Below are 23,737 nucleotides of genomic sequence, written 5' to 3' on the forward strand. Positions count from 1 at the left end.
TTTTTTTTTTTCAATAATAAAAATATCTCGTACCAATCCGGAGGGAAACTTCAAGGAAAGAATCCATTTCCCATACACATTGTACGCCTTTTGCTCGAACATCGGTCATTTTGTAAGTTATTTATTGAGCGTAAAATACCCACTGGTAAGTCCAGATGTCATTTAATTTGTTTCTAAGTAGGTAAAGATTTAATAGTCACATGGCTGTCAAGCTGACCTACTAGAAACTATATGGTTCTCCGAATTGTGGTTAGCTCAAATGTTTTGTAAACTATTTGAATTCTATAGAATGTAAAAGTGCTTAAAAAGAATGCTTGTATACATCCCTATCGTTACTGTATATGATGTCAACAAAATATGATAATTTAACAAGATATACATAACAGGTCCGTGTGGTATTTTATTTGAAAAAAAACAGCACCCCTTGATAAATGAAAAAGTGCAAGGGGGAAGATGAATCATGTTGAAAAATTTCAAAGATATTAGTATCTTTATATAAGCAGTGGAATCTATTTTGAATGTGATTTTTATTGATTTGAATAGACAAAAAGATTAGAAACAAAACTTGGCTTACCTATGGAAAATAAAATGTTAATATATTATATAGATTTTTTTTCGTAAAAAAGGAGAAGATCAGTGCTTCTTAGAGATTATAACAGGTGTATGATTTTTTTTTGAATCAGACAACACAGAATGTTGATCAAAAATACACTTATCATCAATTCAACTCCTTTCTTACGCGCTTTTTAATTTACCTTGGAGAAAAATAGAGAATCAACATATATAAAATATATGCTCAGACATCGCCTTTTTATCGTCTTACCCCGAACGCTTTTCTCTTTTTTAAGAAAAAGAACGGTTGTGGTTCAATAACAATAAAATCGCTATTAAATTCAAACGTTTACCAAAGCTTTCATCAGTGCAATATATTTCTTTTAGAGAAAAGAAAGCAAGGAAAAAAAATTTTTTTTGCTTACTTTTTGATATCTCTAGTTGTGGCAGTCACTGGAAATTTTTCATAGAGTTCAAGACTGTCTTTTTAATTACAATCGAGCTGTCAAATATAGAAGACTTAAAGCCATTGTAGAGGGTAAAGCTGGTTAAGATAAGACGAGGTTTTTCCTCTTTTTATTTTCTTGATTCCTAATATGAAAGATCATCTTGTCTAGAAGTGTTCAATGGTCATAATTCACCATTAAAAGCCTTGAGCAATTGAAATTGATACTTGAGAGAAACTGATAAAGAATTATGATGACTAGAAAAGCCTTCTCTCGTTCATTCTACATATAGCTATAGAAATATCTCGAGAGGAATGCTCTTTAAATCATTTCTGATTATATATTTTTTCTACATCAGGAATCGATAGAGTCCCAGCTCACATGTCACAAAAAAAGACAGTCATTTTCTCAAAAATTATAAAAAGCTGGCTTACTAGTGAATTCGATGCTCTCTTTATCTCACGAAGAGAAATAAAAATTTCTCGAAAAGTGGCTTAAAAAAAGATTTACCTGCTTACTTGGGTAAATGTTTCATAAAGGGCTACAAGAAATATAGTGCGGTGTAAAACCTTTGTTGGAGGACTCGTTCTGCTGAAAGACATCGACCAAAGCCGTTCAATATATACATATGTTATTATAAAAGAAAATGAAAATTAAATATATTATTCATAATATATATACTTTCTCGAAACAACTTTAGAATGTAAGAAAAAACTTTTCGTAAAATAAACTATTTTATGTATTCTGTTCGAAAAGGAAATGAGGCCCAAATACATTTCTCGGCTCATTAAGACTCAGTGTGGAGAATTGATGACCCATAAATGTTGGAATGCTTCTGTTATGCTTGCCCTTATGTTCTCTGAATACTTCAAAAAGAACACTTGTAAGGGTTTCCATTCTCATGGAGACTACAGTAGTATTCCTCTTTTAAGGGAAGAAGAGAAAAATTAATTGAGAAAGTCAAGAGCGATCCTTAGATAAGCAATTAATTGTCACTGATGTCACATATGGAGCAGTAGCTGATCCCTAAAAGTAATTTTGCTCTGTAATATTTATACCTGAAATACACAAGAATGTTGTCTTTTTTCAAAACTACTATTGGCAGTTTGAAAGCAAGAGCTTTTGCTGCTTACTTTATCCAATCGTTCCAACAAATCAAACTAAATAAGCATCAGTCTTTGTGCATGATAATGAATTTTTCTGCTGCATAACGACTCGAGTTTATTCATGCGTTTGGCTGCTATTATCATAATACTACAGATGTTAGTGAAACTGATGAATAAGTCGAGGATGCCTTGAGTCATTTGAAAGGTTGTTACATGCATTTTATCCAAAGTGTCCAAAGAATAGTATCAAACCATTCGATTGTTTCTCTCGGCTTAAAAGCTAATTTTCTTGATCTGGTATATCACCTACGCACAATTAACATTGAATCAACACTCGTAAAAACTGTAAAGTGTCTCCTTGAGCAGTTTTTCAATTATACTCGTTGGCTTAACTGGTGACTAAAATCCTCAATAATTTCTAGAAGCAACTCATCAAACAAGAACATCAAATTCTGTCGAGCTATTCCACATTATGCTTTATAGCACTATGAGTGGAAGGAATACTATTTCTTTTGCTATTAAACAACTACTTCAGATAGCAAAAAAATGAAAACACATCGATTGTTGGCCTTTTTGAGCGTGGTCAAGCCTTACTATGGCAAGAAAATTGTCAATTATTATAAAGAAAGTGACAACCGTCCTTCCGATAATATTCCAATATTTTTTGATGAAAATAACTCTCAATTGAACAAAAAAAAAAAAAAAAAAAAAAAAAAAATGAGAGAATTATTTTAAGAATATTAGAATAGAAAATCAAAAGAAAAAGATGGAAACGACTGCTGTTTCTAGAGATGATGAAGAACTTGAGAAATACTCCATTAAAGAAAAGGACCCTTTTTTAGGTATCTTGAAAGAGAAAAGTCTTCTATTTGATACAATTGCAGAGGAAGCCTTTGCAAGTCTACCAGAGAAAAAGGATAAAACAAAAGAGCAAGTTGACCTTACTCTGCTAGAGAGCCTTCTCAAAGGTGGACAAGCTACAGATAGTGTTATGTCACGCCTTTATGGTTTGAAAAACAAAAACCCTGAGGGCTGTTTATCATCAATTTTCGAAGCTACTCCTATTGCTGTTGTAGCGGTTCAGACCTGTCTGATTTAGACGACTATGTTGAAGATGAGATACGAATTGCTGACAACCTAAGTGTTTTTGCATTTGATGTGCATTCTGCCAGCATTGTGGACTTCTCGCATTTGAAATTAAACGACAACAGAAGCCATTCATGCTACATTGATGCTCCGTTTGAATTGCTTTTATGTGTCATTCCTTTCATCAAACAAGAATTCTCAAAGGCGTACGAACAAGGAGATAAGTACGACAACATTCTGTACAACTCATTTTGTCAATACGAGAACGGTAATAGAATTGAAGGCAATCAGGCTATTAGAGATTTTGTTTGGGAAGAAGAAAATACTTTCACTAAAGATGAAATGGATGATTCCTGCTTTTGCTTGGATTGGTTTCTCTCTGGGATATCTGTTATAACTAGAAGTCTGCTTTCTTTCGAATGTGTATACGGGTCTTCATTCATCACAGCGCAAGCGATGGAAGAAATCTTTCAATATATGCGCTCAGAATTGGAATATCTTGGCCAAATCTTCACTCGAAATTGGAAGGTTTCCTCCACCGCATGCGCTGCAGTGAATTTATATATGTTCGCAACAGAACATAAATGATTAAAAAAAAACAATTAGATTAATATTCACGAAAAAGATCGACAAGCAACAATGCAGATCAAAACAAAAATAGTAAAAGATCCTAAATAAGCTTGTCGGTATCAGTCAATACCTGGGTAGGGATAATGTAATGATCTGACGTAGCATAAGTCTTCAATTACATAATAAAATGTATCCCAATTCATTTACATACTAAAAACATGAACTAAAGAATCTCTCGTAATAGATAAACAGCTATCATTTCTGTTAATAGAAATACATACAGCACTAATGTACAATCCAGTGTTTCCACCGTCAATTGGTCACTTTACTGAAAAAATTGGTCGCTTTTTAAATTTCAATTGATCACTTTCTGAAATAAATCAATAACGTCTTCTATTCAGTGAGCAATAAATTGGAGTTAGATAGCTTCTTTAAGCACTTATGAAATAAATTTACAGGATGTTGAATATAATTTTGAAGATGTTGGAGAAGAACTTCTTCACAAGCCTCAACTATTCTTTTGGTCAGAGTTTCTGTGTCTCTCAATGCATGACGCCTAACTTTGGACTTAACAATAGACCAAAAGTCTTCGATAGGGTTAAGTTCTGGCGAATAAGGAGGAAGATAAACCGGAATATAACCACGGCTTTCGATTAAAAGACTAATCAAAGTAGGAACGTGTATAGGAGCGTTATCCATAACAATGTGAGATCCATGCATACTTGGAAACATGTCCATGATATCCATTGTGTCGATAATGAAATGCATATAATGAGAACCAGTAGTTCCGTTAGGTACTGATAATTTATCACCAGGTGCCTTACGCTTGGTTGCTCCGACCACTTTTCTTTTTAGGTTACTGGGCTCTCTCATGGATACATTTACCACGCCTACGGAAGAAATAGCTCCCAACACTATATGAGATGTAGCCCTTCCTGTGGGTGTTTCTACGATAGCTGGTTCATCACGTGTTGAACAAGCTCTTCCATGGGTCATATTGATGTCAAATCCTGACTCATCTATAAACACACAATTCTGAAAGTAGACCATGCCCTTCTCTAACCACTCCTTTATCCAAACAGCCCGTTTTTTCGATGAAATGTCTAGAAACTACTTTGATAGAAAGATTACATTCTTCTTTCATAAACTCGGCTACCCTTAACTTTTTTATATCCAAGTCCGCAAACTTCACAGTCAAGTCCTCTACAGCGTCTTGAATTGCCATAGAATCTTCGTCAAAAAATTGATTAAATGAGACTTACGGGCTTCATTTAGTTGGCTGACTATTCTATAAATGGTTTTATTGGTTTTTTTAACTAGGATATTTCTCTCAGGATCATCCTCATATGTTTGTTTCCACTTGCGAGCAGTGTCGTAATTGACATTGGCTGCTATGGCTGCTTGCTTTGGTTTCATGAGTCTTTCCCTTAAAAAATAAAAATAACGCTTGCGATCTTTGAACGTATAAACATTATATTGCAAATCTCTTTCCTTCTTAGGCTCAGCCTCTTTCATCTCAGTGTCGGCTGGAGATCTTGTTTCAACCTGAACTTCTTGGCTTTTGATATACTTTCGAAGATCTGTCAATTTTTTCAAGCGAAATGATTTATCCTCGACGTAACTCGGTGCTTCCTGAACTTGCTCGTCAAAAACGCCACCAGTACCGTCTTCATGGAAAAAGAGAGCGTTCATGTTATGGCTCATGGTAAAAGTAAAAAAAAACGTCTCAGTAACGACCAAATAAAAGCTCACAAAAATGACCAATTGAAGTTGCACACTCTATCACATAGTAAACACATATATATTGACATGTCAATGTTTATATCCTTCTAACTCTTATTACCTACAATAGACCTCATAACAAGTCTCAAAGTATTTATTCTTTTCTTTTTTTATTTCTCTTTCTTAAATCAGCTATCACAACTTCACAATTATGAATCATTTACTAATCGAACGTATTCAGTGCATGGTTACTTGATTTTACTTATTGTATCATTTGAATTTCGAATTACATTCAGACCGAATCGATTGCCTCTATTGAACCATCCTTGCCAAAGAACAGATACAATACACAGAGCAACAACACCACCCATCATACACTGACCCTTCCAGTCAGGATGATATTCACCTGGTATAAATCGTTTTACCATAAATTGATTTAAATGGTATCTGCTTGACCGATTTCGTTCTGCATTAAAGTCCAACAATGTCTCAAGTCCAATAAAGAATCCAGTACGGACCAACAAATCCACACCTAATATCATAACATAAGCACCAATAAATGAAGTCGATAAAACGACTGTAATAAACTCGATAAACACAAGCCCCAATATAAACAGCATCACGAGAGACACTGCGAGTATACTACGATGAACAAAGTTTTGTATCACAAAATTGTCTTTCCAACAGCAAATAAACATGGTCATTAATATACCAGCCAGACCAACGAGGACATACATGCCAATTCGATAAAAGATCATCAAAAAAGCACCCAAGACGAGGCCGACACCAATACAGACACCAAGATAGAGAGTAGAAGTATTAGGATAACTTGTAGCTGGTTCATTCACCTGAAGGCCTATCCATGCAATCGCACCTTATGTATCTTAGTCTGTGTTTTATGATTTTCTGTACCCATCTTACTGCCTAATAATACACCTGTCAAGATAATTGTCACTCGAAAAAGCATAAATCCAGTCAACATAAGAGCAGCACCAAAGATGATTAACAGAGAAGCTGCTGCAACCACTTGCGCCTCAAATTGTGGAAATGGTTTACAATCACATTTTTTTCCATCTTGAATACAAAAACACCTATCTGAAAATATTTGCTTATGATCGTTAAGGCCTGTAGATGTAGGTACCACAGTGAATGTCTTGACAGGCAAAGTCATTGATTTTGATTTTATGCAATTTGTTTCATGGCATGCGCATGATAGAAATAGCGTTAAAAAAAATACCCATACAAGAAAAGACTTGTGCATACTAATAACCGAAGAAAAGAAAAGAGAAAATCAACATCTCTTTATAGACTTTTCTTGTTTTTTTTTTTATCTTGGTAGGCTTCTATATCAAGTACTGTATGTAAACAACTAGCGAAACAATGAATTCAAATCTCGAGATACATTATGATAGGGCAAAATGACTGCTAAGGCAAAAAGAAAAAATAAAAAACTCTGCGGGGTTATTTTCGATTTGTTTATTTGTCATGATAAGTAGAGAAAATATAAAGCAAGAACTCGTAAACTATCAACCCACTGACGAAGAAAGACTCGTCATACGGTCTGCCGTATTCAACTTTGTGACTATGGGTATATACTTATAGATAGGCACGCGTTAATATTGACATACCTTATAGCTACGATCGGGGCTGCAGCACTTGGTATGTCTGCTAGTCTTTGGAGTAAGTAAATATACAAACAAGTAGAATGTATTCTAAGACTTTCAATAGGTCGCTCAAGGTCCCCTAGTGCCAAACCAAAAACGGCTATTCCTACAATTTGTAAGATACAGTACTAAAGAAAAAATATTAAGAATTGAATAGTAGGTACATTCACAGGCTTAACATTAGGTGGTATTCTCGGCATGGATAGAGGCATGCGTCAATTAAGAGAATCACTTCCAGTCAATTCACATTTATTAACACTTATCCATGAAAACGATCAATTGAAAAAAGAAACATTACTCAATGGACCAACAGATTTATTATCAAAAGAAAAGTAATATAAAGAACTAGGATGTTTTTTGAGAAATGATGTTTGAGGAGGTAGAGAGTAAGGTTGCGTTTGATTTTGTCTTGTTTAATATGGGTCTTCCGGAAGAGGAGGAGGGTATATTGATGTTAGTACTATTGTGTATCATCAAAGTATGGAATTGATCACTTAATTTTGCTGGTGTAATATTTTGCCCAATAACGCCTGTGATCCAACCACAGCCAATACGAAATACTTTTGAAGATCCTTCTAGCTTCGACAATTTGACAGCCACCAGACGATGCTCCAATTCTTTTGAGAGTGAAATAATCTCAATGGCAAAGATAGTCACACCAGATTTTTTTCTTGTCCGTCTTCTTCTTCTGTTGTGGCTGTGGAGGCAGAGGAACCTGTATTACCTCGTTGATTTATTGTAGTAGCCGTAGTAGCTGTGGTAAAGCGACTACTACCATTTATGTTTGGAAAAGGTGGGTATCGAACAGATCGGCTGTCATGGACAACAAGAGTGGAAGAATGGTGTGGAAAGATACTAGACAAGACATGACTTGTCATACGCTTAAACTTGCTAAACTTACTGCTACTATTCACAAAATGAGAAGATCTGTTCATATCCGACAGGCCTGCACTACTTTTACTAAAAGATGCTTGGCTACCTTCTTGTTCGCCTATGTTATTTGAAAAATACATGCCAAGTGATTGATTGGATGTACCCAGCTTACTATCTCTTCGCTTGAGTTTGTAAAACGATCGTGGTTTTTCATCAATATAATCGTTTAATGCCATCACACAGACAAGACGGTCGTGTTTATCACGGTGATAAGTGATGCCCATAATATCACATATTCCTCGAATAATGAGCATCATGGCAGTCTCATCTTCTTGCTGAGATGATTGTCGTAGTGCAGCAGAAGATTCCCCAACACCCGTCAAGCGCATCGCTGTCTCGGGTGCTAATTGAAACGTATAATAGTGCACTTGATCCTTTGCTACACGTTGGTACAACTGAGACAGACTCATATTGGAGCTTGTTTTTCGTACCATCGTTCGTTGTGTACTCACATTAGGCTGCGATGTGTTTGAATAAGCTGCGGCGGATGTCAAATTCATCAATCCTTGATCAGGTTGCTTAAGTTTACGAAGCAAGTGACGAATAGGCGATTTGTTGCCTGCTTTATGTGCAGGTGATAGCTGTATTTGATGAGACAGCTCATTGACTTTTTGAAACAATAAGTGTCGTTGTGCTTCGCTATTGGTATAAATATCTTCAGGTTTTGGTGAATGTGGTACAACACTTGTAAAGTAAATAGAGGGGTTTTTAGGATGACACACAATCGTGCGTCTGATGAATTTCTTGTGTCGTTTCTCCTCTTCCATATCTTTGATGTGCTGGTATTTCATTCTTTCTTTTTCTTTTTTGCGGCGAGTGAGGTCATCTTCTTCGGCATTGATGACAGTCGCCATTGCGTTTTGTACACCATAGCTAAATATATCGGGTAACTGTCCATTGTCAAAAAGCCAGGGATCACCTTTTAACGCTAAGTGAACACGAGTTCGTTTACTTTTATCTATCGACATGCACTTTATGATAGTTTTTCTCAATTCTGCACTTAGTTGAGGTGGAACAACAAAATTGCCAGCTGTTACATCTTTTCGCAAGTCTCCCACAGCTATTATAATAAGCTTCTTGTTATGTTTTCTCTGATTTACTTACTATTTGCATTAGCAAAGGGTTCTGCACCCACTGTCATACGATATAGTGATACTCCTAGGCACCAGCAATCAACTTCTGGCCCTGTGTATCCTTGTCCGTTAATAATTTCAGGACTATAATAAAGCATAGAACCTAAACATATATGCATTTTAATTGGATGTTGGACAAGAAATTGTTGTTACCACAAATCGTTTTCAACCTTCTTCTACCGTATCGATTGCCTAGTCCAAAATCAGCAATTTTTACTTGAAGGTCTTTGGTTAACAAGATATTAGGTGTCTAAAACGCATACATAAGTTGCATTCTCCACAAATTCTTATCTTACTTTTAAATCTCGATGAACTACCCATCGAGAATGGCAATAATCCATGCCAGCTACCATTTGTCGAAAAATGATTCTTGCTTGATCTTCTGATAATCTACCACCTTGTTGTTGCAGAAACTCATCTAAATTAAATCCATCCACATATTCCATTACTAGGTACATGGATTCTGTTGTCTCATATGTTTCATATAATCGAACAATGTTTGGATGATCAAGCACTTCCATGAGTGATATTTCTCGAACAAGTCTTGACATGACTCTGTAATCGTGTTGTCTTTTATCTATAATCTTTCATTTGTCTTTATATAACTCACAAGTACGCATTAAAAGGGGGAGGGTTACCTTGATTGCCACTTGTTTCTTTGTCAAGCTATGATAGGAAAGCATGACTCGACTGAATTTGCCCTGACCTACTTGTCGAATAAACGTATAGTCTCCAATACCTTGAAGAAAGGTATCAGGGCTAGGATGGTATTGTTTTGGTGCCTTTCGGGGTTTCTTTGTTGATGTAGACGGAATAGTTGGAAATGCTTCTGTTCTTGTTGGTCTTTGTTCATGATAATCATGTTGCATGATTGGCAATTCTCGAGCATTTGAACTACGCTTCCATTTCCTAAACTGATCAGCAACAGCGTTAAATCCCATAGAAAATAAAACGCGTATGAAGAAAGGAAAAAAAAAAAACAAAAAAAGAAAACAGGTTGGTTCATATTTGTATTCCCGAGAAAAACATGCTGCTTTTTTTCCTAAAACATAACCGTACTCCGATCTTTATTTATATTATTAGAGGCCGTTGATTGCAAGCGCACTTTCTAAATGCCTTGGTATATCTTTGGCCAATTCTTCTTCTCTTTTCTTTTCCATTTTCTTTGTTGTCAATCCACCTTTGTTCTTGATATATTCGGCTAATTTCTTGTGACCAGCCGCTTTAGCCATATCATAAGGTGTATTGACTCTCTTGGGTACATAGGTATTGATTTTACAACCGTACCTTTCAACCAACAACGACACTACTTCTAACCTGCCGCTTCTTACTGCCCAATGTAATGGCAATTCGCCTCGAGAATCTGGCTCTGAAACAGGTACTTGACATGCTTTCATCACAAAGGACACAAGATCCATGTGACCCGATAAACAGGCATAGTGCAACACATTTGCGCCTGTCAAATGGATAAGAATACATGCTACATATACAGATAGACTTACCTAAACTGTCAGTTTCCAAGTTGAGTACACCCTCTGTGACACTAACAATATATTCTACAACAGCAGCGTGACCCTGCTCAGCTGCTACATGAAGTGCTGTCTTTTTCTTGCTACCACCTCCGCGTGCGGAAATAAGATCACCACCAGCTTGGACCAACTTTTGTAGACCTGCTAACCAGCCGACACTAGCAGCTAAATAACATGGTGATACCTAGTAAAAATTCAGTATAGAAATCATACTTGTCATTCTTACTTACTTTATCTTCATCTATTTGACTCATGCTCATTGTATTTGGGTTTGCTCCTTGTTGTAGGAGTAAGTCCAGTGAACCAGGGGCTTTAGTGACAATGAGAGCATGAATCATACCATATCCGTACTTGACAGCGTGTGATGAAGATGATTGTTTAGCAGTATTAGGTGATCCTCCTCGACGAAGAAAGTTACTAAATAGAAGTTTGAGTTACTTTTCCCACAGTCTTCTATATGTACCTTATGATTTTCTCAACAGTAACATCTGCGCCTTCACTTTTACTGATAGTATCCCAGAGTGCATCAGAACCACCAAAAGTAAGAGGGTCTATTCTTCTCTGTTGAATCATAGAACTACCAGCATAAGTAGATGAAGACATGGAAGATCTGACAGGTGTAATGACTGAGGAGGCACCGCTACCTGGTGTTGAATAAATTGAGTGACGAGAAAAGGTAGATTTTTTTTCATGAGATTCATTGGTACTACTCGAAAGCGAACTATAAATACTGCCTGATGTTGTTGAGCTCTGCCTTGTTCTCTGTCCTTCTTCTGTCCATTGTGAGGTTCTTTCGTCTTGGTAATATGATTCGACCAGTCGATCATGTTTCTTTTTAAAGAATTGCATTTCTCTTACTGCTTTTTCGTACCGTCTCTGACTTTCATGAATAATTTCTCGTAATTCTGTATTTTCTGTCTCAAACATACGTGCTCTTTGACTAAGCATCGTCACTAGATGTTGCTGTTCTATTATAAGTTGTTGATATTCTTGTTGTAACATAGTTTGAAGTGAATCATCGTCCACTTGACGTATTAGCATTTGAAATTGTGTTGGTTCTTCCATTGAATACATGTATATATTAAAAAAAAAATTATTTACAAAGAATGGGGAAAGAAGTAAAAGAAAAAGAGAAAAAAGGGAAAAAATCTTTTTTTTTTCTTTTGTAACATTATGTTCCCTAATTTTATATAAATGTTTTTCATTATGCAACTTTAATTTGGCACTCGAGGATAAGTATTATACATGTTGTTTGAGTCAATGAGAGGTCAAATCCTCGAATTTAAGCAACACGAATTTAATTAAATACTTGGTCATTTTTTTTTGTCAATGACACTTAGCTCCTTTTGTTTCAACAACAACTATTTCTTTGTTTAAAAAAAGCTAATCAAGCTGGTACCACAACCTTGTTCAAGTAAAAAAAAAAAAAAAAAAAAAAAAAAAAAAAGCTCGTATCACTAAAAATTGGCTTTTAAAAAAATAGTGTTGTCTGTAATCAAATGACAAAAATAGGCAGGAGAGGATATAGTTCAATCTTGCAGTAACAAAAAGACTTTGTAGTGATTGAACTCCTTTGAGTATGTAAAGGAGAATGTAGCTACCCTTAGCCACTTAACTCTATTGTCTTGTTTAGGAGGGCTCAAATCACTTTGGTATCTTGGCAATAAATCAGTTGCATTATTTTTCATTATGATTCATATAAGAAAAAAAAATAGATACTTCTATCCATGCTTCATTCCTGATTTAGAAGAATAAAGGAAATCCTATTTTTTTTACTCTTTCTTTCCTTCACAACTTTTTTTTTTAAAAAAGTATGCTTTCTCCTTATATTTCTCTTCTCTTTTTTTTTCTTGATAATCATACGAGTAAAGAAAGCAAAGGCATTTTTAATAAAGGAGTTTTCATTTGCATACATGTCACAAAATTTAATAAAACAGAAACGAAATGCAGTACAAAGATCAAATCGCGCATGAATCTTGATTAAAACGCTTTTGTAACATCATATTTTTTCTACTAACTGTTTAGAAAGAGAAAAGATAACATCTCATGCCTATTTTGTTTGCTAGCACGTGCTGATTAAAAAAAATGTTCTGGAACGACAGAGTTTAATCAGATTTTTTTTTTTTTCATCAGTGACAAGCTTTTTAGCCTAAACAGAGAAGAAATGATGTAAAATACAAAATGACGTATTTTGAAGCTTATTGAAAAAATGGCGACATTATGCAAAATCAGGACCAAGGCACAAAATTATATCAAGCCGTGGTTAAAATGGTTTCATCTAATTTTCCGAAAAAAAAAAAAGTCTAATTTATACGAATGATATTTTTTTCCCCCTTAGATTGATGGTATCAAAGAAACTTGAACTGCCTGGACTAATTTCAGTGGTATGATATGATTGGCATTGGTTCTTGGTAAAACACTACGACTTGATTTTACTTGTTAAAAAGATTCGGCAATTGACCAATACTGGGAAAGATTTTTGATGTCCAAGATATCAATGCAATTTCAGAACAAACAAGATAGGAATAACAGTAAACCTCCTTTGATACAAGCAGAACGTCGCTCATATCTTGATGTAATCTATTCCGTTTGTGATCATTCATGCAGCCTATACATCATTTGAATACACATTGATCTATCTTGATGTATCAAGGTTCAAGAGAACTTTACTAGACAGAATAAATTATGATAGAGGATCGCTTCTATTTTGTAGTAGTCAAGAGCTGCATTTGTTATTTTCTGGCTGATGCTTTTCATAACGTATCTGGTCTACTGCCTCTCAATATAAATGACTGGATGATCTTTATACTATTGATTGAAGCCCTATAAAAGAGTAAGTTAACACAGGTGCTACAAATCAAAGGCCATGCTTATAGGCAAAACAAAAAGAAAGAAATCGAGAGACACACTCTCTCTCTCGGCTGTAGCTATCTCCTTCTCAAGCCAAGGAAGCATACAGCTTGGCAAGTACTGCACATATGGGTCCCAATTGATGATGCCATACTGACTCATTCAGGGATTTACCTCATTTGAATAAACAATAATACTGGTTTCACTATTAAAGCAATAAACAATCCAGTCAAGAGAACATTGTGTATTTGTGCAGAGTGGTATTTTTCAAGATACTTGTGGGATTCGTTAATAAGTAAAGCGTACAAATTTTTAATTTTCATTAGAAGAAAAAAAAAAGTCATTTTAATAAACATAGTTTGTAAAGTATTGTAGGACATAAATAAAAAATATTACAGTTTAGTGTTTGTCTGTCATGCGTAATTTAGCTTTCACTTTGGCCTTGTATTTTTCAGCAGCCGACAAATGATAGACGCTTGAGCGGGAAATTGATAGCCGAGCAATAGGCACTAAATCATCATCGCCTTCTTCGCTTACATCGCTTAGTAATGAACATGCTTTTTGGTTTATTTGTCTGAGCCGAGGCGTAAGCAAGTGTCCTAATGGTTCATCATCGTCACTATCACTATCTGCACTAGATAGTGAGGAAGCAGGTTGATAAGTAGGTGAAAGTAATTTTAGCGAAGGCCTTGTTATTGTGGCAAAAGAAAGATTGGTAGGAGACAAAGGAGGAGGAGACACAGGAGGAGAAGACAGTGGATCATGATGATATAAGTAATGATGTTCCGAACCTTGTCGATGTGTAACCAGAGTTGGTGCTGAAGCATTTGTGCTACGACGCACTGTCTGCTTATGAAGAGCCGAGGAAGAACATGTCCTTTGAGGCGCATTGTTATCATTATTCTGTCGAATGATGGAGCTTGTCATGATGGGTGAAATTAACCCGGACCCTAGTGGCTCCATTGGGTATTCTTCTTTTGTGTTTCTGTGTTGAAATAAGCCAATGAGTGGCATTGGTCTTTTCTTTTTCTTTTGAAGTGACAGTTCAACCATGATGAAGAGAAGAAAGAAAAGGATGAAAAAGTTTCCTATTTATATACCAAAAAAATTTTAACTTCCCGGTGCACTTTTTTTTTTTTTTTTTTTTTTTTCACGGGCCTCTTTTTTTTGTCATCAAAGAATCATTTCCTTTATTTTAGCCTCCTTTTTTTTTTTTTTTTTTTTTTTGTTGAAATTGACATATAACAATTAAATCACAGCTCTCGCGTGGAGGAACATCAAAGCTGAGTTTTCAGTCTGTTACATGTGTAGTGTTGAAAGAATAGGAATAATTGGCACGAGATACAATTGTTCAATTACTCCTTACTTTTTATATCAAAATGTTATTGTTCTGCTTTTCTCTCTCTCTCTCTTTTTTTTTTTTTTATTTCTTTTTCATCTTTTATTCATGAAAACTGACGTGATACCCTTTGATATTGCTCATTGTTCTTCATTTGAACAAGACTATAACCCAGAGTTCTTAATTGATTCAAACAACAATAGAGGCTGGCAAACAAAAAAGTAAACAGCAAAAGAGAGAGAGAGAGAGAGAGAAAGCTAACATTTATAAGATTCCCTGAATATCCTCAAGATTTAATTTTACAACTCAAACCTGGTTTATGCCATATTTACAAGGTTGAGATCTTGTCTCATCACTACAAGATTGCGTCCCAGATTGAGTTTTATACTGGTATAACAAAAGAGCAAGAACAGGATGCAATGTATATCCAGTTTACTCGACTTGGGTAAGTGTGTGCATAATAATATACACGCCGTATTGATTTGTGTTTAGTTTTGTAACTCTTGATAATAATAATCGTTTTCAAGACCGAGAACTCAAGTCAATCAAAGTTCAAGCGGATTGTGAATATATTCGGCTAGTTATCAAGGGTTGTTATGAAAACAGACTGAATGTTCATAAACAAGTAAGTAATGTTTTGGGTTGCATAAGATTCAACTTGCCCTTTTCAAGGTTGGATTTTTAGCTTTGAATATCTTGGGTCACCATGTCATGAGTATAGAACAAGGTAGTCCTTCACCCTATCAACAACCAGTAGATCAGGTAAACATATATTTAGGGATGATATCTTAATTAACACAATCATAGCAATTACAACATTCGCCTGTCTTACAAAACACAGATCATGATTTCAACTTGGAACATTGGATTCAAGTCATTCAAAACGCCGAAGAAGAAGCAGCCCAAGGTAGATCAGTTTATTAATGTGTAGATCATGTACCTAATTTTTTTCTATTTTTTTTTTTTCTTAATAGAGGAAGATTTTAAGGAAGCAAAGATTTACAAAGAATTAGGAGACAGATTGACGGGTCTTTGGCGGTTTCTTATTAATTTGGAAAGTGATAAGCAACAAGCTGTGGTCACAAAGGATTACGATGAAGCAGAAAAAATTAAGGTACATTTTCAGTGTGAAGTTGTGTATGATTGACATTGTTTTTTTTTCTTTTTTTCTTTAGGCTGATATGGTTCAAGTGAGATATACAGCTGAATCACTTTTGAAGCAATCTGGAATTCAAATCACAAGAGAAGGAGATATTTTACCTTGTGAAAACATGGTCTTATCTTATCATAGTGAAGAAGACACAGCATCATTTAAAGAGGAGGAAGAAGAACAAGAAGAGGAGGAGGAGGAAATGGTAAGACAAATCAAAGGAGAAATAGAGTTTAATCGATCAATAGAAAAACCGTATTCCTGATATTCAGTCTGCTGTTGGCAATGAGTCTGGCAAGCTCAGTATTTCAACTCAACACAAGACACAACACCCTGATCAGTTATTAGATGAAGCCATTGCTAACTGGACAAGTTTTGATGCATTGTCTATCAACAACACACCTACTGAAGCTGTAAGCAGTCCCTCCTTATTGTCTGCAAGAATTCCCATTCATCAAGCACCTGTTGAAAAAGCACCTCTTGAACAGAAACAAGTACCTGAAGACCCTGAATTGGTGCCTGAACCTTTAACTGCAGACGATATTGAGTCTTGTGAGTTAGCTATTGATCAATTTGGTCAAGAACTTGTAGCCCGTATTATGAGCGTCAAAGTCAAATGCAGACAGAACGGATTGAATCAATTATCTGACTTGATTCAACAACAAGAATCGTCTGACTTACAATTCATTCAGGCGTCTATTTCCATGATTCAAGAAGCCATCATGGACTCAAGAGAATCTATCTTCAATCAGGCCATTCAGTCATGGAAGACCTTATTTGGTAAGTAACAAAAGAAAAAGATAGACATGTAATTTATTAACAAGCAAATAGAATTCTGCCAATACCAAATGAACGATGACGATCAAAAAAAGCACATCTTGAGTTCAATTGAAAAGTTCTTTTCTCGCTTATTGATGCGTACGAGTGATAGTAATCCTGGTATTAAATCTAGTGCCGTCAAGACTATTCTAGACCTGATTGAATTCAACAAAAAACTAATTCCTCTTTGTTTGAAGGAACGCATGATTCGTAACCTTAAAGATGCCAAGGCTCGGTTAGAATTGGTGACTCTGATTACGAAAAAAGTACTTGTCAAAGAATGGAAATCAAATACATCTAATTTCCGTCAACACATCATGAAATTCATTGTTTCTTATCTCAAAACTCATCCTCATACTGATGTGCGACAATCGACTTGGGAGCTTTTGGTTCTTGTTGCACAACATCAGCAGAAAGATGCTGATTTCAAAGCTATCTGTACATTCTTAGAAAACGATACCATTAGGGCACTTGAACAGGTAAGACTTGTCTTTATGAAATTTAGCTAATATACACGACAATAGGAACTGAAAAAGAATGAGAAAAAGAAGTTGAAATCAACTACATCAAGCACTGTGCAAGAACTAAGAGCACTTGCTGTAAAATCAAATTCTGGTAGTACAACAACAACAACAACAACAAAGAAATCGTCATCTAAAAAGCCAACAACAGGTATGAAAAGCTATATACACATGAATATTGACGCCTTTTTTTTTTCATCAGATAAACGTAGTACAACAACAAATGCTAAAAAAGTAAGTGAACGATGATATTAAAAACAAATAAAAACTTGTTTCTGATCATCATTATTATTAGACCAAGACCAAGAAACAGCAAAAACCCGTTGTTGAACAAGAAGTAGAAGAGGAGGATGAAGAAAAGACGTAAGTTATGCATAACAGACTTTCTTTTTTTATATATATATGTATTAATTCAAAATAGAAATGTCTGCATCTTTTGTGACAAGGTAGATGACAGCTTCAATGAGGATACACTTATTGCTCATTACTATAATGACTGCCCTGTTCTCACAAACTGCCCCATGTGTCAAATTGTAAGTTAAAGTGTCTGTTGTGATTGAAATCTCATGCTATTTCTAGATACTTGAAGTTTCAACCTTGAAGGAACATTTGGAAATCGACTGCGAAAAGAAACACCTTGTCAAACAATGCTCACAATGCAAAACTTCTATTCCGGTTGAACAATGGCTACAACATACATTAAAAAAGACATGCACAGGTATGTTGCAGTGATAGTAATTGGATCAACTCACCCTTTATTCTCCCTTGTTAGTTACTGCTCAAGATCAATCGAGATGCCCCTTTTGTCAATTAGATATGACAAAATCAAGCGAAAAGGCTTGGAAGTCGCACTTGATTAATACATGTCCCAAGAACCCTCGTAGAAAGCAAAAATAGACATTCCATAAGAAAAAAAAATCGATACCAAAGTAGTTTCTTTTTTATTCCTCATATTGATAAAGTATATTAAATCATAATAGCCGGTTTACCCAAAAGCAAATTATTATTAGTTTTCTATACAAGTGTGTTAAAGGAAGAGAAAGGGTGTCTTTCAACTTACAGGAGATCGAATGTTCTTGTTTTTAGATCTAGCTCTAGCAATTTCAATAATCTGAGCGTCAATTCTACTCTGAAGACAAGAACTAAAGTCATAATATCCTCCTGTAACGTCCATAGTTGATATTTCTTCTTCCTCGTCCTTGGCTTTCAAAATTGGAGAATGCTGTGTTGGTTGGGCAGAGCTACTTTTGGAGATATGCAAGATATTCTTTTCTTTTTCACTTAGGTTCTTCATCAAGCCATCATCGAATAATTTTGCTGAACTGATGATCATGGAAGTAGAGGTCTCCAATGATTGTTTTTTCTTGTTAAGCGATGTTAAGGAAGGTACAGGGCGACGTTGACGATGGCGGGAAATTTGTTGATCACTATGGCTTACACCAATTTTTGTTGTTGTGGGCAGTAAAGGTGAGACTAGACACGTCTTCATGGGACTATATTGATGTCTTGCTGTATGAAGTGGGAATTTCTGCAGTGCATCTGTAATTTGTGCCATTGTAGCCAACAGGTCTGAATTAGCTGATTCTTTTTTGGTTGCACCATCTAGAAACTATATTGTTTTATGCATTAGATACTACATTGGATCAAATGAAATACTTGCTTCATCTGTGACAGGACTATTATTACCTAATATACAGTTAGTATCAACAACTCTCTTTCATGTTACTTACCAACATGATAAGTATGCTATTCGTATATGTGTATATATACATGAAAACGTTATTATTCAGCCATTTGTTAAAAAGAATATACTTGCCCTAAAATCAGTAGGTTTACCAATTTGAGATTTATCAATTTTAATAGTAGGACGACGATGACTATGTCTATTGTATTTCTTATGTATTGTGATATCACCACAATTTACTTTAGATATACTACTACCCATATTGTATATATAACAAGACTGAAGAAGAAGAAGAAGAAGAAGAAGAAGAAGAAGAAGAAAAAAAGGTACCTTTACAGATGAAATTAATAGAGGAATTTAGAATTTCTCGGAAACTTTACTGTTCATCATAAGACGATAGCCATAAGAGGCCAAAGTAAGCTGAATAACACAACCATTTATTCCGTCTTTTTCTCTTGAGCTGTCTTTTCATTCAACTCTTGAATAGCTTGGACCTTTTTAGCCCATTTGTTTGAATACGAACCATAAACCAAACCAGAAGTAAGGAGAAGTGCACTCCATGCTTGAGCATCCACAACATTCATTAATGGTAAATTCAAATATTCACTGATAGAAGGAGTAGTGGCAACAATGTAGAATAAAGATGTCAGGAAAGATACTTTCATATCAACAGAAGCAACATGCAAAAGTCTGGGTGTTGAAAATGTCCATTGAGGTTGGTTCAATTGAAAGGCATCTAAAGACTAGTCAACCTCACATACACAAATCCATCCATCTTTACCAATCCATAAACCACCACCACAGCCAGCCAATGTACCACACAGGATTTTTGCCACGATTTTATCCGCGCCTAAATCAGGATTAGCCGTAACTCCTTCAATACCAGACTGAACCATGGCTAAAGCACGCAAGATACTATCAGATAATGTAAAAATATGTTCAACCAAAGGCACTGAAAATAAAAAGTCGACAATTTGATAGACATAAGGATTAGAAGCCATTGCAAAATAAGTTGTACTAAGGCTATAGTCAATATCTTTCCTGATCTTAATTACTTCTTACCAGTGAATAGCCCAGAATTCATTACTCTTTAAGATGCCAATAGGTTCTCCTCTCAGAATGGCTACGGTCGAACCACCACCTGAGGCCATAACAACCGTTGCTAATAATCCTTGATACCAGCCTACTTGTGAGTGTGCAACACCTAACGCTTGACGATACGAATAATGAATCAAAATAGCAAAGAGTACATCAAGTACAGGCAATGATACATTGGTCAAAGGAATATCCAGCTTTAAATTGGCCAAACCAAACACGATTTGAACAAGCTGATCATTTAATGTGATAGTAGACATGAAGAAGAAGAAAAAAAAAAAGGAAAAACAAATAGACTCGCGTGCATACACTTATCAGGAGAAACAGAGGGCCAATCATATCTGTGAGAAATTGAGTCCCTTTTTTCTTTTTCTTTTTCTTTTTCTTTACTTTATGAATGATCAAATCCTTATCTTGTCTCGAGTAAATATCGAGACACTTTTAGCTCAAGGTGACGCGAAGGTTGCTATGCAAATAATTGACCTTATGGCCAAGACATTTGCAGAATACACACAAGGTTGCTCTGGCGACCCCCAAAAGGCTTTAAAAGCCCAATCGCCTCAACGTATTACTGTGTCAACTGACTCACATAAAGTTTTATTCATGCCTTCAAGATTACAAGAGACTACATCGATTAAAATCGTGAGTGTGCCTACAAAAAGTGGCTTGAGTGGGTTACCAGCTACCACCCTTGTCTTAGACGAACAAACAGGTTCTGTCAAAGCCGTTATGAACGCAGCTGCATTGACTGCCGTTCGAACAGCCGCAGGCTCTGGACTGGCAACACGATATTATGCAAATCCTGCATCTAAAAACCTGGTTGTGTTTGGAGCAGGTGCTCAAGGGAGATCACATGTAGATATGATGATTGCTGTTTGTCCCACCATAAAAACGATTGCTATTTGGAATAGAGGAGAAGAACGTCGCTTGCAACTGATCCAAGAATTAAAAGAAGCTTACCCAGATCGTACATTTGTTTCTGCCAATGAAGACTTACAAGCACATGTTGAACAAGCAGACATTGTCTGTACTTGTACTAATGCTACTGATCCTGTCTTATTTGGTGCATGGTTAAAGCCTGGTGTTCATGTCAATTGTGTAGGTTCTTATCGCATGGATATGCATGAAGTAGATGCAGAGACCATCAAAAGAGCTGAGGTGATTGTGGTTGATTCAGTGGATGCCTGTGCTCATGAAGCAGGTGAATTAGTCAAGTCTTCAGACCCTAAAGATTGGGTTGAAATGGGCCGTGTTGTTTTGGAAAAGAGGGACACGGAGCAAGATAGACAAAAAATCACGCTGTTCAAAAGTGTAGGCATTAGTGTACAAGACAGTGCTATCTCTGGACTTATGGTTGAACGCGCAGAACAAGAAAAATTAGGATCATACGTTCAATTTTAAGAAACACATGTTATTAAATGATAGAAAAAAAAAGAGCCTTTATTTAACAGAATGAAACGAAGACAAATACCTACAATAAAGAGTTAATAAAGCTCGAAATAAAACAAGTTGTTTGTTTCAAAAAAGAAGTTATTTGGTTATTCTTTTATCAGCGAATATCATTAGCATCAAGTATACCTTCGTAGGGTATTTGCTCAGTGCTTGACTCTATATATTAACAATCTCATCCCCAAAAAAGAATAGGAAATAACTCTTCTTCAAAACAACTGAAGAAAATACAATACCTTTTATTCTATATGTTGAATAAAGAAAAAGAAACTATGTTGAAAGCTATCATTTATTTTTTATAGCCAAGAAAAAAAAATTTTTTTCTTATGGTTGCAGTCCCATGAATACGGTCACAATAGGGTAGGTTGTTACACATATATATATATATATATACATTCACGGCTGTTAGTATCAACCAAGCCAAAAATCCTTTGCTTCTTTGAAAGTTTCTTTCTGTCAATAAGGCTACCAAAATTGGCTCTTCTTTGTCGCTTCAGTTTCAATTATATACTTTATGATTTAACTGCATTGAGCTTCCATGATAAATTTCATAATTCAATCATTAATTCGAGAAGGATCACATTGTCTATTGCAGATAGATCATTACTCTGCTTGATAAAGTGCCTAATATGACAAAAAGTGTGAACGAACACATTTTTTATGCATCAAGTAATGTCACAATACGATGACAGCTGTCTATCATGTAGAACAATACTTTTAAACTTATGCTTTATTAATTAATGTGATCTTTTTTTCATTGAAAAGATTCTTTGTGTAAAAAGAGAACGTAACACTTTGTATATTGAAAAATATACCCCTACAACCTGCAATAAGCTTTTCGCTTGTACCACATTGCTTTTCAATATCTGGAGTTGATCTTAGGCTTAACCTTAATAAAGACAGAAACCATGTGTTTGATTGTTTTCTTTTTGAGCTTAAACGATAAAATGAAAGCACACACAACAAAAAGATAGAGAAAATGAGCTACTTGTTCTCAATCATGACAGCTGTCAGTTGCTTGTCTTATTTCTGAATTATGGAAGCGTTTCACATTCTAAATCTGACCCCTGGATTTCCCACTAAGAAGCTAAATGTTTGTTTTTATTGTCGTACATAAGCGCGCTTGGAGCTATAATTTCCTGTCTTTTTCTTTTCTTTCTCTTTTTCTTTGCTTCTTTTTCACATACATGGCTACTGACAACCTTTGGAACGTTTATTCTCTTGATGATCCAAGTAAAGAAGAACTTGTTCAGCAATACTTGCTAGATGCTCAAGCGAAAGACGATGAATGGCCAGAATATGACATTCCAGCAAGTGATGTTGCATTAAACAAAGAAGCATTAGAAGCCTTACGAAAAACAAATCTAGAAGAAAATACAAAGCATTATACAGTCATTCGAGGAAGAATTATTCCTAGCAGACCCGAATACAATCAACATGCTACGGATAGATCAATTATAGATATATTCGAAGACAAAAGCAGGAGCTTAACATTTTTCTTATTGTTAAGTAGTTGCTTGATCGTTTGGGCAGTGTACCATAGGCTCCGCTCTAAATCTCAATAAGGCATACCGTCTATTAAAGATGATACCCTGATTTCTCATCGTCGATCTGTAACTCCCTCTTTAATTTTTTTTATAACTGTATGTGTATTTACTCTCTATCGTTTTAATGAACTACGATATTTAATCATAAAGACCTAGAAATTTTTTAATAAAGGAAAGATTATTTCCTCTTTCTTAATCAGCTTTTTTGTCTATCCGTACAAAGCTCCAATTCAAGGACATTATCAGCTAATTTGTTACGTCTGATTAGATGATTCTGCAAATATTACGCAAGTGATTTGTTTCTTTTGATTTCTAATATAATTCTTTGTCTAATGCTAAAGAATGTACAAGAGAGGATGTTTAACAAGCTCAATGTTACTATTTTATAGTTTTTAAGTAGCATATACTAAAAGATAGAGTCAATTCTCAAATGTGTTTTACGAATGCACAATTTCACTGTATCTAGTACACATTTTATTCAAGAGCTTTGGGTTCGCTTTTAGGAACAAAAATAATGCAATCGTAGATGATAAATAGATAAA

At 35.3% G+C, this 23,737-nt stretch overlaps 12 protein-coding genes across 12 annotated transcripts; 4 read left to right on the forward strand and 8 right to left on the reverse strand.

Annotated features, from left to right (window-relative positions):
- Window positions 1–5,191: 5,191 nt before the first annotated feature.
- B0P05DRAFT_500675 (uncharacterized protein) lies at window positions 5,192–5,607 on the reverse strand (the record flags this gene model as incomplete). Its single annotated transcript, XM_051575439.1, has 1 exon — window positions 5,192–5,607. A coding segment is annotated over exon 1 (273 nt), but the record flags the coding sequence as incomplete, so codon positions are not given.
- A 594-nt stretch (window positions 5,608–6,201) lies between these two features.
- Window positions 6,202–6,524, reverse strand: B0P05DRAFT_447114 (uncharacterized protein; the record flags this gene model as incomplete). Its single annotated transcript, XM_051573824.1, has 2 exons — window positions 6,202–6,356; window positions 6,404–6,524. Coding segments are annotated over 2 exons (276 nt in total), but the record flags the coding sequence as incomplete, so codon positions are not given.
- Window positions 6,525–6,967: 443 nt separating this feature from the next.
- Window positions 6,968–7,482, forward strand: B0P05DRAFT_481300 (uncharacterized protein; the record flags this gene model as incomplete). The annotated part of the gene is made up of 4 exons (XM_051575171.1): window positions 6,968–7,070; window positions 7,118–7,166; window positions 7,221–7,261; window positions 7,304–7,482. 4 exons carry the CDS (start codon window positions 6,968–6,970, stop codon window positions 7,480–7,482), a joined length of 372 nt encoding a protein of 123 aa, XP_051429338.1.
- A 1,280-nt stretch (window positions 7,483–8,762) lies between these two features.
- On the reverse strand, window positions 8,763–10,081 carry B0P05DRAFT_481347 (kinase-like domain-containing protein; the record flags this gene model as incomplete). Its single annotated transcript, XM_051575174.1, has 6 exons — window positions 8,763–8,908; window positions 8,948–9,139; window positions 9,184–9,315; window positions 9,366–9,462; window positions 9,509–9,796; window positions 9,851–10,081. Coding segments are annotated over 6 exons (1,086 nt in total), but the record flags the coding sequence as incomplete, so codon positions are not given.
- Window positions 10,082–10,229: 148 nt separating this feature from the next.
- B0P05DRAFT_345815 (uncharacterized protein) lies at window positions 10,230–10,935 on the reverse strand. Its single transcript, XM_051573594.1, has 2 exons — window positions 10,715–10,935; window positions 10,230–10,668 (listed from the first exon to the last, which is right to left on the reverse strand). The coding sequence occupies exon 2, from the start codon at window positions 10,628–10,630 to the stop codon at window positions 10,292–10,294; it is 339 nt and encodes a 112-aa protein (XP_051429340.1). The 5' UTR covers window positions 10,631–10,668; window positions 10,715–10,935; the 3' UTR covers window positions 10,230–10,291.
- B0P05DRAFT_345814 (uncharacterized protein) lies at window positions 10,936–11,850 on the reverse strand. The gene has a single exon (XM_051573593.1). The coding sequence runs from the start codon at window positions 11,813–11,815 to the stop codon at window positions 11,195–11,197; it is 621 nt and encodes a 206-aa protein (XP_051429341.1). The 5' UTR covers window positions 11,816–11,850; the 3' UTR covers window positions 10,936–11,194.
- A 2,070-nt stretch (window positions 11,851–13,920) lies between these two features.
- B0P05DRAFT_565165 (uncharacterized protein) lies at window positions 13,921–14,639 on the reverse strand. The gene has a single exon (XM_051580921.1). The coding sequence runs from the start codon at window positions 14,603–14,605 to the stop codon at window positions 13,991–13,993; it is 615 nt and encodes a 204-aa protein (XP_051429342.1). The 5' UTR covers window positions 14,606–14,639; the 3' UTR covers window positions 13,921–13,990.
- Window positions 14,640–15,002: 363 nt separating this feature from the next.
- B0P05DRAFT_565169 (uncharacterized protein) lies at window positions 15,003–18,417 on the forward strand. Its single transcript, XM_051580922.1, has 15 exons — window positions 15,003–15,151; window positions 15,202–15,375; window positions 15,423–15,555; window positions 15,603–15,692; window positions 15,738–15,837; window positions 15,905–16,044; window positions 16,106–16,285; window positions 16,329–16,860; window positions 16,912–17,378; window positions 17,424–17,571; window positions 17,623–17,654; window positions 17,716–17,783; window positions 17,842–17,953; window positions 18,000–18,138; window positions 18,193–18,417. The coding sequence occupies exons 1-15, from the start codon at window positions 15,039–15,041 to the stop codon at window positions 18,315–18,317; spliced, it is 2,553 nt and encodes an 850-aa protein (XP_051429343.1). The 5' UTR covers window positions 15,003–15,038; the 3' UTR covers window positions 18,318–18,417.
- B0P05DRAFT_642144 (uncharacterized protein) lies at window positions 18,387–19,407 on the reverse strand (the record flags this gene model as incomplete). The annotated part of the gene is made up of 5 exons (XM_051583796.1): window positions 19,237–19,407; window positions 19,151–19,166; window positions 19,081–19,106; window positions 18,481–19,029; window positions 18,387–18,434 (listed from the first exon to the last, which is right to left on the reverse strand). Exons 1-5 carry the CDS (start codon window positions 19,363–19,365, stop codon window positions 18,387–18,389), a joined length of 768 nt encoding a protein of 255 aa, XP_051429344.1. The 5' UTR covers window positions 19,366–19,407.
- A 440-nt stretch (window positions 19,408–19,847) lies between these two features.
- Window positions 19,848–20,459, reverse strand: B0P05DRAFT_481252 (uncharacterized protein; the record flags this gene model as incomplete). Its single annotated transcript, XM_051575168.1, has 2 exons — window positions 19,848–20,121; window positions 20,167–20,459. The coding sequence occupies 2 exons, from the start codon at window positions 20,457–20,459 to the stop codon at window positions 19,848–19,850; spliced, it is 567 nt and encodes a 188-aa protein (XP_051429345.1).
- Window positions 20,460–20,594: 135 nt separating this feature from the next.
- Window positions 20,595–21,667, forward strand: B0P05DRAFT_565177 (uncharacterized protein). Its single transcript, XM_051580923.1, has one exon. The coding sequence runs from the start codon at window positions 20,668–20,670 to the stop codon at window positions 21,598–21,600; it is 933 nt and encodes a 310-aa protein (XP_051429346.1). The 5' UTR covers window positions 20,595–20,667; the 3' UTR covers window positions 21,601–21,667.
- Window positions 21,668–22,606: 939 nt separating this feature from the next.
- On the forward strand, window positions 22,607–23,394 carry B0P05DRAFT_345976 (uncharacterized protein). Its single transcript, XM_051573596.1, has one exon. It carries the CDS (start codon window positions 22,740–22,742, stop codon window positions 23,211–23,213), a length of 474 nt encoding a protein of 157 aa, XP_051429347.1. The 5' UTR covers window positions 22,607–22,739; the 3' UTR covers window positions 23,214–23,394.
- Window positions 23,395–23,737: the final 343 nt, after the last annotated feature.

This window comes from Gilbertella persicaria (assembly GCF_025201335.1).
Source record: "Gilbertella persicaria strain CBS 190.32 chromosome Unknown B0P05scaffold_79, whole genome shotgun sequence".
NCBI classification, from domain to species: domain Eukaryota; kingdom Fungi; phylum Mucoromycota; class Mucoromycetes; order Mucorales; family Choanephoraceae; genus Gilbertella; species Gilbertella persicaria.

What these genes read in the sequence shown, in the direction of transcription:
- B0P05DRAFT_345814 (XM_051573593.1), bottom strand. Translation starts at nt 11,815, where the DNA reads ATGTATTCAATGGAAGAACCAACACAATTTCAAATGCTAATACGTCAA.
- B0P05DRAFT_565169 (XM_051580922.1), top strand. Translation starts at nt 15,039, where the DNA reads ATGAAAACTGACGTGATACCCTTTGATATTGCTCATTGTTCTTCATTT. An exon ending in ATCAACAACCAGTAGATCAG is followed by an intron (nt 15,693 to 15,737) that starts GTAAACATATAT and finishes ACACAATCATAG; the next exon opens with CAATTACAACATTCGCCTGT. An exon ending in GAGGAGGATGAAGAAAAGAC is followed by an intron (nt 17,784 to 17,841) that starts GTAAGTTATGCA and finishes AATTCAAAATAG; the next exon opens with AAATGTCTGCATCTTTTGTG.
- B0P05DRAFT_345976 (XM_051573596.1), top strand. Translation starts at nt 22,740, where the DNA reads ATGTTTGTTTTTATTGTCGTACATAAGCGCGCTTGGAGCTATAATTTC.
- B0P05DRAFT_565177 (XM_051580923.1), top strand. Translation starts at nt 20,668, where the DNA reads ATGCAAATAATTGACCTTATGGCCAAGACATTTGCAGAATACACACAA.
- B0P05DRAFT_565165 (XM_051580921.1), bottom strand. Translation starts at nt 14,605, where the DNA reads ATGCCACTCATTGGCTTATTTCAACACAGAAACACAAAAGAAGAATAC.
- B0P05DRAFT_345815 (XM_051573594.1), bottom strand. Translation starts at nt 10,630, where the DNA reads ATGGATCTTGTGTCCTTTGTGATGAAAGCATGTCAAGTACCTGTTTCA.